The sequence below is a fragment of the Periophthalmus magnuspinnatus genome, chromosome 15, assembly GCF_009829125.3.
Source record: "Periophthalmus magnuspinnatus isolate fPerMag1 chromosome 15, fPerMag1.2.pri, whole genome shotgun sequence".
NCBI classification, from domain to species: Eukaryota; Metazoa; Chordata; class Actinopteri; order Gobiiformes; family Gobiidae; genus Periophthalmus; species Periophthalmus magnuspinnatus.
The window spans coordinates 1,686,669-1,703,944 of record NC_047140.1 but is presented as its reverse complement, the minus strand read 5'-3'; the positions used below and the strand labels follow the sequence as shown (position 1 = coordinate 1,703,944).

Here is a 17,276-nt window from a genome sequence, read left to right as displayed (position 1 = left end):
ACAGCATGAGAGGGATTTCAGGTCAGCTTGGAGAGAACTGCTGGGAAACGTGTTTCTCTAACAATTTTATTAGTTTGTCATCATTATAATTTTATATTCAATACTTAAACTTTTGGTTATACTGAAAGCGTATGGGTGAGCGTGCCTTCTCACACATACACAGTTTGGACAGTTTTTCATTTATTTTTCCTCTTTATTTCCATGAATATTTCTGTTGTAGATTCTCACTGAAGGTATCAAAATTACAAATGGGCACATATGGAATGTAACATACAACAAATAAAAACGTTTACATTTTTGGTAAACAGTGCTTTATACAAGTGGTTCTCAACCCTTTTCAGTTGCATGCTTTCAACCCCCATGAAAAGCAACCAATGACCAAAACACAAAAGGCTATCTACCAAATGGTTAAGCAGCCCTATGTCTAACGTTTGATTTAGTTTTAGGACATAGGCCTTGAAAAATGATTTGTTAGACCAACAAATGGCAGACTATTTACCACTGCACTTGAAAGGGGTCAAGCCTTATTTAAGACTAAATACATTTTCAGTTTTTCCACACAAAAATCATTTCATGGCCCATAGTTTGAGAGAAACAGTCCTATACAATTTGAGGTCAGGGTAAGTAATCAAAACTACTTGGACTAGATTATAATTCACTGGCCAGTATCCATGTTTAATCAAGTGCTTTTTATTGTCTAACCATTGCCAACCATAACATCTTCAAATAATGTCCTGAAAAAAGAGATCACATCTTGCCTCCAAAGCATGTCAAAGTCCAGGAAATATCTTACAGTTAATAACTTATCAATTAATTGCTTGTTGTTTCTCTATAAAGGGGTCACCACTATTACAGTATTTGCAAGATGTAGTGCTTGGTTAAGCATATTACACGGTCTGCCAATTATTACAACACATGCAGTTAAATAACGGTTGTCAAAGAGATGCAAAGTGGATATGGTTAGACAATCTTATAAAATGATGATTCTACAGAATCCTGAACAGTGTGAAAATTCAGAGATAATAGATTAGAGAAAAAATACTCACAATATCTTGAGAATTGTGCTCAATTAACTGATTAGCTAGCAAAGTAACTTATCAAGGCATGGATTTGTGTAGATAAAGGTCACTGTGACATAATACTGTTTTCCTGGTGTGGTATTTTTACACATATATTGACCAGCCTGTGTTTGTTAGAGCTCACAAGTATTAGGTCATTCATTTTGGTAGATTTTAGTTTATATTTAACATTTATTATTCAGTCTGGAATATCAAATATGTAGTATTTTGATTAATTTACTGTAACAGTATCTTGTGCAAGTTATTATTTCATATTTGGCATGAGCATTGATTATGACCAAGATCAATAAAGTGCTACAAGGATATCATTGTCCTTCTCACCCCACCCTCACCCACGTCCTATAACTGTATTATGCTGTATGAGTTTCACTGGTTGGAACTGGTCTGGAACAGCATGACTATGACTGTGTTCCCTTTCCACTTCTTTTTTCAGGCATGAGGGGATTATGCAGTTTAAGTCTTTTTTTTTTTCATGTAAGACCCTTCATGGCAGCTTTTTATCCATTATGGGAAAATCATGAAAGGTCCTCAAGAATGTCCAGTGCATTTGGTGTAAGGGCTGGTTTGACCTCCCTCCCCGTCTGTGGCCATGTGCTTTCATCTCTGCTCTTTCCCATCAGCCCGCTTTTCTGGAAAGGCGCTCATCACAGACTCCAGTCCTCGTGCTAATAACCGCGGGTTAAGGGCATTCACATGACATGAATTCTTCAATATGCTTCTTCTTAATACGAGTACATCACACTCCAATCTTATGTAGACATAATGACTAGCAAGACTGACTGACTGAATGTATGTGACAAAGTCTGTGTAATCTTTTAGTTGGTCTAGTATGATAAACTGGACAAAAGTCTTAGAGTGAAGATGTTTCGCTGCTGTATCAAGCAGCTTCTTCACTTATGGTCAGAGAACTGATGGGCACTGCCTTATATCTGTCTAAAGGGAGGACCTTACTACACTGAAACTGACACACCTATTTTTCATTGATATTTTGCATAATCGTTCAGGCCCCTAATGGCTGCTCTCCCGCCTATTAGCATACTGGCTATGACTATTGTTTTCCTTGTTTTGATTTAAGTCTGAGGATGGAGATAAACGATATCTAAGTCAACCATCCCTTTTCAAAGATGGATTGTCTTTTCTACCAAAATTTGCTTCTTTAACTCCCCTCTCAAACCATTTCTTTTCTCTGGCTAAGATCTCTACCTCATTATCTTCAAAGGAGTGGTTAGTGGCTTTGAGATGGAGATGTACAGCAGACTGGGGTCCTGAGGAGCTCTTGCAGCGGTGTTGGTACTTATGGAGTAGCTGTTTTGCATCTCCAATATAATGCTCACTGCAGTTTTCACTACACTGAATGAAGTAGACCACATTGCTTTGTACTTTGAGTGAACCAGTTTCTGTCTTAAAGTGTGTGTAGGTTTGAAAAAGACTAAGATTTCATGCTGTCTGAAAATCCTCTGTAACTTTTCAGACACATCAGCTGTGTAGGGAATAGTTATATCTTTTCTCCTGGGTTCTGATTCTCTGTTGTCCTGTGTATTTTAGCTCTCTTTGATCTATGGAAGTCCCATTTTGGATATCCATAACCAGGCAGGGCTTTCTGTATGTGTTGTTCTTTCACTCTTCCCTCTGCGCTTGTAGGAGCCACTTGAGCCCTGTGTTGTAATGTCTGAATAACTCTGAATTTGTGCTGCAGTAGATTTGTGCTCCACCCTCCAATGTAACAGAGGAAAGGAAGGCTGTAGCTGCTCGAAAGAAGGACCACAGCATCAACATTTTGCCAGCCGACAAAGGGAGGTGCACTGTGATCCTGAACTCGAGCAGTTACAAGGCTAATGTGAACAGCCTGCTCAGTGACATCACAACCTACAAATAACTGAGACCAGACCCTACCAGTGGATGCAAAAAGAAGATCATAGACTGCTTACAGAAGCTAGAAAAGGAAGAAGTCATTGATCGACAGCTGTTTTACAGATTTTCTGGGGACTCCATTCCTTGCATCTATGGCACCCAAAATTCACAAACAGGGAGTACCCCTCAGACCCATTGTAAGTAGCACAGACTCCATCAAGTACAATTTGGCCAAACATCCGAAGACCCCGACTCCTCTGATTGGTAACAGAGGGCCTTCAATGGATCAAAGAGAGCTTAAAAAAATAAAACGGCACAACAATCTATTTCAAACCTACAAACACTTTAAGACAGAAACTGGTTCAACCAAAGGACAAAACCCAAAGCCACAAACAAAGTGATGCGATCTCCTCCAATCAGTGTAGTAAAGAGTGCAGTGAGTGTTACACTGGAGGAACTAAGCAGCCACTCCATAAGAGAATGTACCAACAAGAGCTCCTCTGGACCCCAGTCTGCAGTACATCTCCATCTCAAAGACACTAACCACTCCTTTGAAGATAGTGAGGTTCAGATCTTAGCCAGAGAAAAGAAATGGTTTATTTGGTCTTTCAACAGGTATGGGCTCAGACATCATTTATCTCCTATTTTTAACTCCATCCTCAGACCTAAATCAAAACAAGGAAAAAAACTGAGATAGAGGTATGCTAATAGCAGTGAGAGCAACCACTAGAGGCCTCAACAATTATGTAAAATATGATTTAGGCACACCTCCTGTAATTCAATAGACCCAACTAACAAACAGAAACTGTAAACAAATAGGTGTGTTAGTTTCAGTGTAGTTCTCCCTTCAGACAGCAATCTGAAGAGAACTGAAGAAGTCGCTTGGATGAGTGGTAAAACATCTTTAAAACTTTAGACAGAATCTTTTTGATCTGTTCATTTCAAAGAGCCATTCAAAAGAAAAAACTGTCTCTTTTACTATTTATTTAGGCCTGTATGACAGAAGCCCATGTGAGAACTCATTTTATCTACAACTTTATCACAGAGAGGTGACCAAGGCTCAGATGTGTTTAAAATGGTTCAAACTGAGAATGAGAACTGAAAGGTTATTCTGCACTCTTCTCTTTTAATGTTAATTTTATGATGATTATTTGTGATTATTTATGTTTTGATTTGTGGGATTTTAATGTCTTTCTTATTCTGTAAAGCACTTTGAATTACCTAGTGTACAAATTGTGCTATACAAATAAACTTGCCTTGCCTTTACTCTTTCAGAAAATGCATAATCTAAATACAATGTTACACTACAATAATCATTTAAAACATGTTATGATGTCAAATAGCCCATGTTTTTGTGCACAGAGCTCTCACTGTGTCGCCTGCTCTGCTTCTGTGCTTAGTCTTGTGTTGGTTCAGAGTTCAAAATTCAAAATTTGAGAAAAAGATTTGGTTCTTTAAAACATTTAGATACGGCTCTAACCGTTCAAAAGAGCCGACTCGTTCACGAACGACCCTGGCAGTGTGTTGTGCAGCGCGGTGCTGTTATTAACGCGAACAACCGGCTCAGACTGGACCGACTCCACTCCTGGAGCAGACACCAGCCCCATTCCACAAAGCAGATGCAGTAAATGCAAACAATCTCTCAAGTGCCACTGGCACGTTTAATGTGAGCCGTAAGTGCGCGTCGGTGTAGTCCAGTGCGCTCCTAACGCGCACGGAGAGCCAGTGCGTCTTCCTCTATTAGACGGGGACCAGCGAGAACAGCTTTGAACCGGTTTGGCTGTCGGCTACAAAGCAGAATGAGCGGATGTTCAGTGCGCATTGTTGCTGCAGAGAGCTTTATGCGCGCACATCGCTCCCTCTTTGTCCAGTTTAGACCGTAGATGTGTCTTTGTTTGTTGCAGAGGTTAAGATATTGAGTCATACTATCAGAAACGCTCCTACATGGAAAGTTCCTGTAGCGCGCTCACCTCTGCGGCCGCGTGCAGCTCTTTTCATAGATGCTGAGGTAAGTTCGCAATTTATTTCTAAAGATTCCCTACCACATCTGTCACATCATCTTTGTTTACATCACACTAACATAGGAATTGTGTAGATTTTTGGTGTCATCACTGGCAGCAGATGAAAACGCTTAAAGAACATAAGTGTGACAAAGTATGAAAGCATATTTGTTGTCAGTTTAAATTCAGTCTGATTATGAGATCTGTTTAGACGACATCGGGCAAACAGCTTAGAAAAAGAAAGTGATGCTTCTGCCACAAAGATCAAATGGCTTCTTAACAAATTATTTATAAAGGGTTGAAAGACTTGGGTCTCCTGGAGCTGCTGACTATTGCTGGATTTAGGTACAGCAGTTTAGCTGTCTAATTTGAAAAAGGAGAGGGGGATGGGGTTACAAAGCAGGCCACTTTTTTTCTTTCCCCTCCTCTAAAGGTGTGGTTAGAGCAAGTGACTAAAAGAGGCTGTGCAGATGAGCTGAGCTGCAATCACAGGTGAACTGGCTGTTGGCCCTGGCTCAGCTCTGCAGCAGCCTTCTTACATCTAGGCTTTGTAAGTGCATATGGCCCAGAGCAGCTAATCTGCTTGTTTTTCTATCAACCAAACTTTTGTTGTTTTGCTGGTGTCTATTTTTTCAGTGTATTTTTGTGTTATTATTCTCAGGCACTCCTGCTGTGCAAGTGCTGTAGCAGACCCCAGAGGGCAGTAACAGCAGCGCCATGGCTTCCTCTAAAGCGCTGGATGGAGGCTGGGGATGGGCCATTGTGGCAGCCTCTTTTATGGCCCAGCTCCTGGCCTACGGTTCACCACAGTCTGTGGGGGTGCTGTACCCAGAGTGGCTCCACACCTTCCAGGAGGGCAAAGGCATGACTGCATGGGTGGGCTCCCTGGTTGCCGGAGTAGGTCTGATTGCCAGTAAGTAAAGTCAGACAAACCATTTTGAAAAGTGAAATGCAAAATTTGGATTTTTATTTCAGTGAGCTTTCTGTTAATCGAGAAATAGTTTATAACCAGGATGTTCGTATAACTGAAATACAGTGTAGTAAGTATTTCAGTTATACGAACATCCTGGCATTTTAACTGGAGGGAGAGAATAATTACCAGTAAAGAGGATGGTATTTTGTTGCTTCCTGGACAGATTCATGTGTATTGATTTTTCTAAGAGGGCAAGAAACAACTGCAAGTCATTCATGGTTTGAATGTTGAAGGATCACTTAAACTTAATGTGAGCCCTGTGGAAGGCCGAGACACAGTCGGGGTGTATTTGTGTCACTTGTATAAAGATAGCGCCTGTCAGGCTGCCAGGACCTCTTTTCCCTGAAGGGAGGTTAAAAATCATGACTGTGCACATCGGCTGAGGACCTGTGGATGTGCACTGAACACGTGTCTTCTGTGTCACACTGCACATTCCTACTGCACTCACTGCTCTGCCTAGAAGCTGCCACTGCTGTATATGTCATGTTAATTGAGTCGCCTTAGGATATGAAGCTCTGATCACATGCATCACCACTTCTAATGTGTCTTGAGCGGTGTTATTGGCTGTATATAGCTTCATCACTGATTTATATTATGTTTTTCTATTGTGCAGCCCTAAAACTCCGATGGACAAACAGTTTCTTGCTTCCTGCTCTGCACACTCAGAAATATATTCTTGAGTTTACTGACTTATCTGCATCTCTCCCTCAGGTCCTGTCTGCAGTGCTTGTGTAGAAAACTTTGGAGCCCGCCCTGTGACTGTCTTCAGTGGTGTAATGGTGGCTGGAGGCCTGATGCTCAGTGCCTTCGCTCCCAATGTCCAATTCCTTATCTTTTCATACGGCATTGTTGTCGGTAAGAAATGATTATTGTGATAAATATTATTGTTCTTTTCTTTGTTCTATTTTGTAAAAATCAAATGCTCTGCACAGTTAGACATCAGACATTATTGACACGCAATGGGAGTGGTTCATGTCAATAAAGTGCCTTATCCATCCTGCAAATTATGGTATGATGGTAATCATAAAGGACAGGTTCAACTGTTATGCAATAAATGCAACCTTATCTTAGCCTAAACGACCATATTATTACATTACTGATATTTGTAAATGACATTACCTGTCTAAAAAGGGTAAATTGTATTCTGTCGCCACCCATGGAGCTCAGTGTATTTGGGGGATACACAGCTGAACAGAGGGAGCCCACCCGTGTTACATCCTTTATTTTTAGAGATGCCCTTGGATGAATTGCTGTCACACTCTTTGCACCTTGTTTACTGCCTCTGCCACACTTTGATCATTCTAAATATAAAACTAGTCAGTCATAACAATGATAATAACAACAAAACCTATTCTCCTCTCTCTTTCTTTGTCCCAGGCCTGGGCTGTGGTCTGGTCTATGCTGCTACTTTAACAATCACATGTCAGTATTTCGACAAGAGGCGTGGCCTAGCCCTCGGCATTGTCACCACAGGTACTACTGCCCTTCCTCTGCACACAGCTCTGGGATGTACAACTTCTCCATGTTTACCTCTTTCATGCATGGGCTGCTGGGAGAAAGATCCAAGGTAAACATTTGCAGAGTAGTCATGACAGAAGGCTGCGCTAGTCAGCTGGACTACCAACCAGGTCTGGTGGCTCAGATTCTAAAAAGCTTTAAAAGTGTAGACTTCTGCTGATGAGTACAACTATGCCAATATTTACTGATGTTTTAGTGAGTGCATTGTAAATTTAGGAAGGGGTTTTAGTTTTCACAAATACCGGTTCTCAGTCTTGCTTCTGTTTACACAGGGACCAGTGTTGGAGCATTCATTTATGCCACTGCACAGAATGAGTTGATGGTGCTTTTTGGCTTGGATGGTTGCCTGCTCATCATTGGTGCCATTGCTCTGAACCTCATGGCCTGTGCTGGCTTCATGAGGCCGCTGAACATGCCCGGTTACTACCTCAAACAGAAGGCAGCACTGGAGCGCAACACTGGGGAGCAGCTTTTGGAGAAGCCTCCTCTAGAGGATGTGAAAATTATGACTGGCTCCTCCATAACCACCCCACCTACAGTCAAAGAGCTGCTCATCTCTATAGACACCAAGGACTTGGCTGTTCAGATGGAGACAAAGAAAGGCTGCTGCATGTCTGGCTTTGTCATCATGAAAATGATTAAAAAGAAGCAACAGGCTTACTCTAAGTATATCTACTCCATGTATGAAATTCTACAGGACCAATCCATGGTGGCCTTTTGCATTGCTATATTCCTATTCAGCCTTGGAGCATTTCCACCTGTCCTGTTTATTGAAGATGTTGCTCAAAGTGAGGGACTGATCGAAGAAGTTAGTATCATTCCCCTGGTTTCCATAGGTGCCATTGCCACCTGTGTGGGTAAACTAGTGTTGGGCATGCTGGTTGACCTCAGATGGATCAACAGCATCTATCTGTATGGCTTCACCATGTTTGCAGGAGGGCTGGCACTCTTCCTCATCCCCATTACCAAGAGTTATGTGGGACTGCAGATCCTCACTGCGGTGCTTGGCTTCTTTTCTGGGAACTGGTCCCTCACCTCCTACATTACCACTAAGATCGTGGGCCTGGACAGACTGACCCAAGCTCATGGCATCCTTATGTTCTTTGGAGGCTTTGGGATCATGCTGGGACCTCCTGTTGTAGGTAGGGAATCCTATAACTAATAGACTGTATTCTTGAGCAGTGCACACATTTATTCCCTTCACTAAAATTATTGTTTCTATTCTTTTCCAGGTTGGTTCTTTGACTGGACACAGTCCTATGATTTGGCATTTTATTTCAGTGGGACCTGTGTGGTCCTTGGTGCCTTTATTTTATTTGTCCTCACCCTTCCCTGCTGGAACAGGAAGAATGTTGAGAATGCCAAGTCAGACATCCAGTACACCAGCACCTGTGACAAAGTGATCTCAGTAGCATAAACGCATAACTTTTTATTATAGAAACTGTCCACTGCCCAGACAAACTCTGCTGATGGAGCTGACATGAATGATCTTCTGAGAAGAATATTTTTATATGTTAGGAGGGGAATTCAGGGTCTTATTATGATACCAAAATAATTGCCAGACATTCTGAAATACAGGCTTATTTGTTGAACTGTTCTTTGCCTGCATTTCTCAGGTTGATACTAGACACTGCAAAGCTTTTTCACAGTTAGCTGTGTTTTTATTGCCTTATTTGTAAAGAATTCCTAAACACTCTATTTATGACATTTGATTTTGTGCTGTTATGCACACACTGTATCTACTGCTGGAACACTAAAACCACTGAGTGTTAATGCAAATATGATGACAGAAAACGTATATGCAATGGCATGCAAGAATTAATCACATAGAGTTTTTTTTTTTTTTTTTTTTTTTTTTTTTTTTTTTTTTTTTATTACTTATGACGAGAGCTTCATTCATGTGTTTTTACTTCATTCTGTAATATTTTGAATCATACCAAAGGATGTAACACAATGCCTATTGGAACAATGGGAAATCATTTCTTTATTTTTCTTTGAACTACTTATTAATTTCATTAACTTGCCCTACATATATTTCAACCTCACAACTGTGGCACAGCAAGCACAGCCTCTCCCTACATGTGTTATAACAGGCTGACTTTTCCTTTATTCTTATGGTTTCTATATAGCCTCGAGTACATGTAATAGGGTTGTGCATCTGTTTGTGTGAGCCCATGTAAATGTGTTCATGGTGTGGGCTCTGATGTCTGATGTCTTTTGTTATAGCCTAGCTGAAGTTTTTATGCACAAACTTTCTCATAGATGCACACACTGGCCTTCTGTAAAATTACATGTTCCCCATAAGGAAAGTTGACTACATTTGTTTGTTTTGCAGTAGGGTTTTAGAATTACTTGAATGTGTCTTAAATAGACCACTTAAAACTGTATTTGATGGACATTGTAGGCACGTCTAGCACAGCATTTACTGTGCTGTCTCTTTTTATTAATGCTGTTCTTTTTATATGCCAGTGTTTTGTTAATGTTCACTTGATTTTTGTATCGTATTTAAAACATGGCAATAAAAATGCTAAAATACCCTCTAAATTTTAATGTGGAATAACATCAGTACTATCAACTTCTATTTTCTATTTCTAAAGGCTTCCTATTTGCCCAGTCATGAGGCCTTCCTTCTGAGCATCCTTTCTCCAAAGGCAAGCCCTGCCTCTCGTCGCCATGGTTACGCATGACGCACCACGTGACCAACAACATAAACAATTCCCCTCTAGTTACAGGGATCATGGAAAGCTCGGCTCTACCAAGCTTAATCTATGTTTTTAATTTGTTTTTTGGGTCATAGCTGAGCTTGTAGGATGGCGTTAAGTCTTGGGTGTATTTTAAAGGACAATGTCCGTAAACCGCGCTCTTTTGAAACAGTAAAGTGCATTTTAAAGGACCATGTCCGTAGCACTGCGCTCTTTTGAAACAGTAAAGTGCGCGTAAAGCTCTTTTAAAACAGCATAGAGCGCGTAACATGTCGGAGAGGAGCTGAACATGGGAGCGAGCGCCTCCGTGTCGCTGTGTGTAAGTTTGAGCTCTTTATCTTAAATATTCTTGTGTCTAATGTCGATACTGGTGGGCTCATGTCTAATGTTACTGTTACTCTTAACAAAACTTGCTACAATCCATTACTCTGTTTCTTCATTTTTTATGGTTTAAGTGAATTGCAGAATGAAGGCTATGTTTTGTCCTTGTATAAGACTGATCTAACATTCTACTAAAACTGTGTAAAAGAGTGATTAGTACAGTGAGTCATATTTTGAATGTACCTTATACTTTTACTCAAGTAATTTGGCAGCAGTGCTTGTACTTGTAATTTAGTACATTTTAGACATTTAGCTCTACTTTGACTTAAGTGTACATTTTTTGTATTCTTTCCACCTCTGCCGATTTCAGAGTGACGCCTCTTCAGTAAAGGTTTTGCGGTCCACGGCCAAAGTCAGCCCGGAGCCTTTAGTTTCCAACCGGACAGAGGTGGGTTCTGTGTTTGGTGTTGCCCTGGAAACACTGAAGGAAGACGGGCAGATGGTGTGTGGAGTCCCTGCTGTTCTGAAAGACATGGTGGAATACCTTAATAACAATGGTAATCATTTCACTTGCACTCTCTCTCTCTCTATATATATATGGTTAGCTCAACTGGTAAGCCATCTGACTTTCACATGGGGGCCCCGGGTTCTTTCACATGGGGTTTAAATCCCCTTGGGGCGCAATGAGCAATACCTCATACAATGATGAGTGCAAATGACAAGTCTATCAAGGACAAGGCCCCAACAGATGACGTGCGAATGTCTCAGATAGTGGAGTGCAGAGGAAGAGGTCCTGGAGGAACCATCATGGAAGGGCAAGCCCGAGGCAGATTTCGAGAAATCCTACCAATGGCTTGAGAAAGCTGGACTGAAGGACAGCGCAGAGGCACTCATCCTGGCTGCACAGGAGCAGGTCTTGAGCACCAGAGGTGTAAGCTGTGCAAAGAGGCCCCTGAGACAATCCAGCACATAACTGCAGGGTGTAAGATGCTGGCAGGGAAAGTATACAAAGTGGCAAAACCAAGTGGTGGGTATAGTGTACAGAAACATCTGTGCAGAGTAAGGACTGGAAAGGTCAAGGTGGGAAATACCTCCAAAGGTAGTGGAGAATGATCGAGCCAAGATGCTGTAGGACTTCCAGATACAGACTGACAGAATGGTGATGGCGAAACAACCGGACATTGTGGTGGTAGATAAACAACAGAGTAAAGCCGTTGTGCTGTACACACACATACACTGCTGTACAAAGTGACGGGAACGTCAGGAAAAAGGAACATGAGAAACTAGAGAAATACCAGGGGCTGAAGGTGAAGGTGAAGGTATCAATGGTGCCTGTGGTCATCGGAGCACTCGGGGCAGTGACCCCCAAACTGGAGGAGTGGCTACAGCAGATCCCAGGAAAAAAACATCAGACATCTCCATCCAGAAAAGTGCAATACTAGAAACAGCAAAGATACTGTAGAACTAGAGAGGTCCTGACCGTGGAAAAGAGGGGATGAAACCACCCGCGGAGGGTGAGGAGAGAGGAGTAGATTATATATATCATCATTTTTAGACCACACATGTGGCCTAAAAATGATGTTAAGTATGTTTTAGTGAAGTAAGTGGTCTAATCTGTCATATGCACTTGAATTATAGTATTAATCATGATATCTTTTGGTAACAGGCTTGCAGCACAGAGGTCTTTTTCGATTATGTGGTTCTGTAGTACGGATGAGGACACTGAAGCAGCGGTGGGACAGAGGGGAGAGGGTTGATCTCCAGAATGATGGAGATATCTCAACGGTGGCGTCTCTTCTTAAACTGTTTTTTCGAGAGTTACCTATTCCCATAGTCCCTGAAAGTCACCGCCAACAGCTCATCCATTGTCTTAAAGGTACTGAAAAGTAGACAGAGACAATATTAATTAACCTTTGATTTGACAATATAACAATACTTGACCTTTGACCGCTTAGTTGTTTGGAAGATTTCTGTAGCAAAGTTGATGTTTCAAAAATGTCCCAGTTGGAAACATATTTTAATGTTTTTGTTGTTGTTTTTTAATGTCTGTCTCTTTATTTTCTCACCCTCCCAGGAAATGCAGATGACACCTGGACAAATCAAACTTTGAAAGAAAATCTTCAGTACCTTCCCACTGACAATCTTATTGTCTTGTCTTACTTAATAAACTTCCTGTCCAGAGTGGCCATGTTCAGCCAATCAAATCATATGCCAATGGAAAACCTGGCTACCATTTTTGGACCCTGTATTTTTCAGTAAGTAATGGTTCTTAATTGGACATTCTCTCCATAGGAAACTCACACACAGTGTTCCCAACATTCATCATTATAAACAAGGAGCATGCTGACATCCAGTTGAGTGGTGTAGGTGTTAAATTACATGTTCCAGATAATACTGGAAAGGTCTTACTAAAGTCTTCTCAGTGACCTGTGCAATAGGGAAAAAACTTGGCCTTTAGGTCAGTTGTGGTTATATTTTTGAATCCCTGCAATGCCAAACTGGGGTGTAGCCATTTTTGCCTTAAGGAAATGGGTGTGGAGAGGTTTGATACCGCAGTGCACTGGGGAGGTTCCTGCTCACGCTATCTGTTTATAGATGTCACTCCTCACCGTAAACAAATGCAATCTCATGGGAGGCACGCTCACAATTACACACGCTCAGGAATCAACACAAACTAAAATAGTTTCATTCTTTTAAATATTCACACATTTGAAAGTTGTCTGAACTTGTAGGCTAGGTTTAGAACATTAGTGAAATAACGAATGAATAGGCAGGATTTATGCAGTTTCATCATGCTTAACTTTACAAGTACAACTATAGAATTATAATTATAAAGCAAATAAACAATGAGTCGGTAATATAAAGTTATGCATTCAAAATTCTTTGCAGATTGAGCATTGCCTTGTGTTCCAGTTTGGCAGCTCTTACTGTATGTGGCAGTCAGTATTCTGTATATGTGTCATTCAATCTGTGGCTGTGACTCTTACATAATACACGTGACACTGTTGATGTCCCCTGGACTTGTAAGCACTGCTATAAATATTCACATATTTCACATACTCTAGCAGATGTATGTAATAAGACACACACATGCTCCATAGAGCCTGACCACATGTGTTAACATCTAGATATACATGGAGTTTACTTTCCAAGCTCAAGACGTGCAGTTATCATGCCAGTAACTTGTGCTACAGTTTAGACTTTCTTCCACTAGATGGCACTGGCAATGTTTTTAGAATTTGGGTAATACTTTGAGCTATTGTCTTCATTTACAGTGTACCCGCTGGTTCCAGGATGATTGAGGAGCAGAGCTTGTGTAATGCCCTATTGCTCCATCTTCTAAGGCACCGCACAGTCCTCCTCTCAGACCAAGCAGAAGAACAACTCATATCTAGTAATGACGAACTTCCCTCATCCCCTCCTCCTCCTCTATCTGCTCTCTCACAAATTCAGGTTGTGCTTAAGCAGATATTTTTTTTTATATCAGTACTATGTAATATTTGACAACTATTTTATTCTTTTAGACTTGTCCCAGTAGCCCACAGTCAGTGCTGAATGGTGTGGAGACATTACGAGAAGAAAGAGTCTCTCTCTCTTCAACAAGTTCTTTTACCCATGCAACTCAGATTCAGTCTCGACTAAACAGGTAGACTACTGTCTATCCGGAGCTGTAGCACCACTCAATATGATGACATATTATGATGTTCTGAATTACTGTTAATTTAAAAATTTTGTTGTATCTGCTTAGCACACCAGCATTTTGACATATATCTAAGAAATATACATTTTACTCTTAAAAAAGGACCAAATGTAATATTGCCAAGTTAGTTAACATTATTGTATGAATGTTTCTTGATGAAAATTACCCAAATACATCTAAAACAAAAAGCTATTGCTGGATCTACTATATACCTATATAGATTAATATAACATACAAACAAACAAAAAATTTTTAATGGCCTGTAACTACAACTACAAAAATATCTTAGGCCAAAACTGCAAACAGGATTGCGCAATCATTTTTTAAAATAAATGATTTCTCGTGGACGCAGTCTTGTGTCTCATCTTGTCCCCTGCTCATCAGTGTCAGAAGAGCCACCGGACAATAATGACTCATGTTTTTTATTTGAGATGGTTAAATATCCATGGACAGCACTGTTGTGGGATGTTGTAGTGGGGGTTGTGCATGCATTGCCTCAGGGTAGTGACTGTTGTTGACATCATACGCTAGCTTCAGCTTTGTCATAAAGATTAGGCATCTTATACTGTTTTTTCAAATTAGTCTAATCATTAGGGATGGTTCCATATGGATTGTTTTTTTTAGGTAATTCTGATATCCTATATTTGTCTTACTGTTATGGCCAGTAACAGCTAATGATATTACATTCAAAATTAATTTATCTGGGATATGATTATGTTTTTGTCATTATCTGTTTAAAAAGACTAACCTGATACACCGAGGATAAACGGGGAATGACACATGGGCACACACAAACTGGTACAGACATTTTTCTAGTGAAAGCAAAGAATCCTGTATATAACTTTCTTACATGACTAACAAGTTGCAATGTACACTAAATTGTCACTGATGATGTTGTTGTGTTTTTTCTAGTCCTGACTGGCTGCACTCTAAGGCCAGCTCTAATGTCAGCATACCTGCCCTTTGCAACCGGCCCTCGCTGGACAGAACTGGGGAAGGAGACCATGTATCACCCTGCCCCACAGATCTGGGGTCAGCAACGACATCCTCAGACAGCTTTAGGCTGGATTCATCAAATGCAAATCACAAGTGTGTTCTACCTTGCATTACTTGATTTGTATGAGATTATAATATGTTTAAATTTGTTTATGTTTTTTCCTCACAGGTCAGAATACCACAACATGTCAATTACCACCTCAGGAGGAAATGAGAAAAGAGATGCTGCCAAGAGTGATTGCCAAATGGTATGACAGTTATTCATCCAAACTTTATTTATCTATATGTTGAAACTAATTTGCCACATTTTAAAGTGAAAGTAAAAACTGGTCTATTTTTAGGATTCTAAGGCAGCTGTTTCATCAGATAAGCACTCCCACAGCAGAGCTCATGGTCAAATTGAAAGGTGAGAAGTTAACAAATATTTTGTCATATTTTTTGCTTTAGCATCAAACAACTGCTCATTTTCATAATCTGTATTGTAATATGAATCATTTATTAGTCTTTTCTTCATGTTTTATACAAGTCTCCTAACACTAGAGTCAGTGGAGAAGTAGGTTAGCAGAGCAATGTGCTGCCCACAGTCACGTTTTCTCTTCTTGATTCCAGTTCAGATAACAGTGATTGCCACAGGCTCTCACATGGACCGACTAGCTGTACTTTATGAGGTCAGCTTCCCGTGGTGGCAGGCTGCCCGTACGAATCTTCACTGAACAGGTCACTGCTGTGTGTGAATAACATCAGACAGGAGGAAGCCTTAACGTTAATATTACTGACAGACAAGAAGATTACAGAGTTTTCATACAGTACAACCACATACTGTATTTACAGTGTCGGAAGTTAAATGATTTGATCTTACAGCATTGTGTTCATAATGTGTTGGGCTATACGGTATTTGTGACTTCACTGATGTCACTTTGTTTTTCAGTCCCCACTTCTTCCTAGAAAAGAAGGAAAGTGAGACTTGTCAAAGCCGGGAGGTAATTAATACATTAATATGTTTTAAAAGGCCATGGAAGTTGATGTATCCATGGGTTTCAGAATGATGAAAAATCATGAGAAAAAAGTTAGGACCATTACCATAGCATTTGGCAATATAAAACAAAAATATGATATCTTTTGAATGATGAAAAGTCCTCAAAATGTCACCTATAAAAGGAAGCTGAAACCCATGAATTGACTATTAAACTAATTTGGAAATCTTGTTTTATTCATAGCTTGGATTCGCTGTCAAATGTTTTAGATTTCACATTTCTTCAGCAGTTATTTTGTGTAAAGCTGCAAACCTTCAAAGTATGTTTCTTTTCCTACTATTTGGGATATTTTTTTTATCCTTCTATTTGTGTCAGTGTGACCTACTTTCTCCAAACCATTTTGAGCCATTTTAAGGAAATGTACTTAATGAGGCCTTTTCTTTTCAGGGGAACAGAGATGGAGGCAGCGGTTGTCTTGATGGACACATTGATTGCAGTGAGAGAAACAGCTGTGACGTAAGTTCACCATCACCTCAACCTTACACACATAAAATTAGCACTTATTTATGACCGTCGCTATGACAACCGTAGCTGTGATACCTGCAGTAGAGCAGCGTGTGCATGATCTTACCTTGAACATGCTATTGCGATGTGTGAGCTTGCCTCTGTGAGTTTAGTCTCATTAACATTGACTATTGAGCTCCTCTGTGACGCACAAAGAGGTGTTTTTACCAATGAAAGAAAAGCTTATACATTACCCGTTTGAAATGAAAGTGTAAAGCATAACTCTAACTCCTCTTCTTTCTCACTCAGGGCATCAAAAACAATAATAAAAAAAAACTATTGACGTCACAGTGTAATGTTATACACCCACATATGTATAGTCATAGACAACAAACTGAAGAAATGCGTGAATGCGCCTTCTTAGCTTAGGCTCACAGCGTTGCCCTGGAAACGCCTCGTCATATAGAGCATCCTCTCTCTCTCCTCATACACACCCACTGCACAGGCATCGGCACCGAGCGGCATTCCCACCGCCCCCTTGCTTCCACACAAGATAAATAATCCATGTGGAGACAGTTCAGCCACAGAAACCCAAGGAATGCCGTGCGGATTTAGAGACTCAAACTTACGCACACATCTGGAGGACCAAGACCAGCAT

At 40.5% G+C, this 17,276-nt stretch overlaps 2 protein-coding genes across 3 annotated transcripts in view; both read left to right on the top strand.

Moving 5' to 3' along the window:
- The first annotated feature begins 4,716 nt into the window (after window positions 1–4,716).
- On the top strand, window positions 4,717–9,962 carry LOC117382332 (monocarboxylate transporter 9-like). Of its 2 annotated transcripts, none has more exons than XM_033979481.2 (6): window positions 4,717–4,938; window positions 5,592–5,843; window positions 6,615–6,758; window positions 7,281–7,376; window positions 7,694–8,563; window positions 8,654–9,962. In XM_033979481.2, the coding sequence occupies exons 2-6, from the start codon at window positions 5,648–5,650 to the stop codon at window positions 8,836–8,838; spliced, it is 1,491 nt and encodes a 496-aa protein (XP_033835372.1). In that variant the 5' UTR covers window positions 4,717–4,938; window positions 5,592–5,647; the 3' UTR covers window positions 8,839–9,962. The 2 variants fall into 2 exon arrangements, with proteins under 2 accessions (XP_033835372.1, XP_033835373.1); XM_033979482.2 differs by lacking the exon at window positions 4,717–4,938 and adding an exon at window positions 5,407–5,480 and having other exon boundaries at window positions 8,654–9,961.
- Window positions 9,963–10,391: 429 nt separating this feature from the next.
- Window positions 10,392–17,276, top strand: part of LOC117382861 (protein FAM13A-like) — a 10,781-nt gene continuing 3,896 nt past the window's right edge. Inside the window, exons 1-11 of the mRNA XM_055227301.1 lie at window positions 10,392–10,442; window positions 10,815–11,001; window positions 12,111–12,320; window positions 12,519–12,699; window positions 13,720–13,897; window positions 13,969–14,090; window positions 15,057–15,233; window positions 15,310–15,388; window positions 15,482–15,546; window positions 16,069–16,120; window positions 16,562–16,630. Coding sequence (XP_055083276.1) covers window positions 10,413–10,442; window positions 10,815–11,001; window positions 12,111–12,320; window positions 12,519–12,699; window positions 13,720–13,897; window positions 13,969–14,090; window positions 15,057–15,233; window positions 15,310–15,388; window positions 15,482–15,546; window positions 16,069–16,120; window positions 16,562–16,630 — 1,350 coding nt within the window. The 5' untranslated portion in view covers window positions 10,392–10,412. The remainder of the gene's footprint in view (window positions 10,443–10,814; window positions 11,002–12,110; window positions 12,321–12,518; window positions 12,700–13,719; window positions 13,898–13,968; window positions 14,091–15,056; window positions 15,234–15,309; window positions 15,389–15,481; window positions 15,547–16,068; window positions 16,121–16,561; window positions 16,631–17,276) is intronic.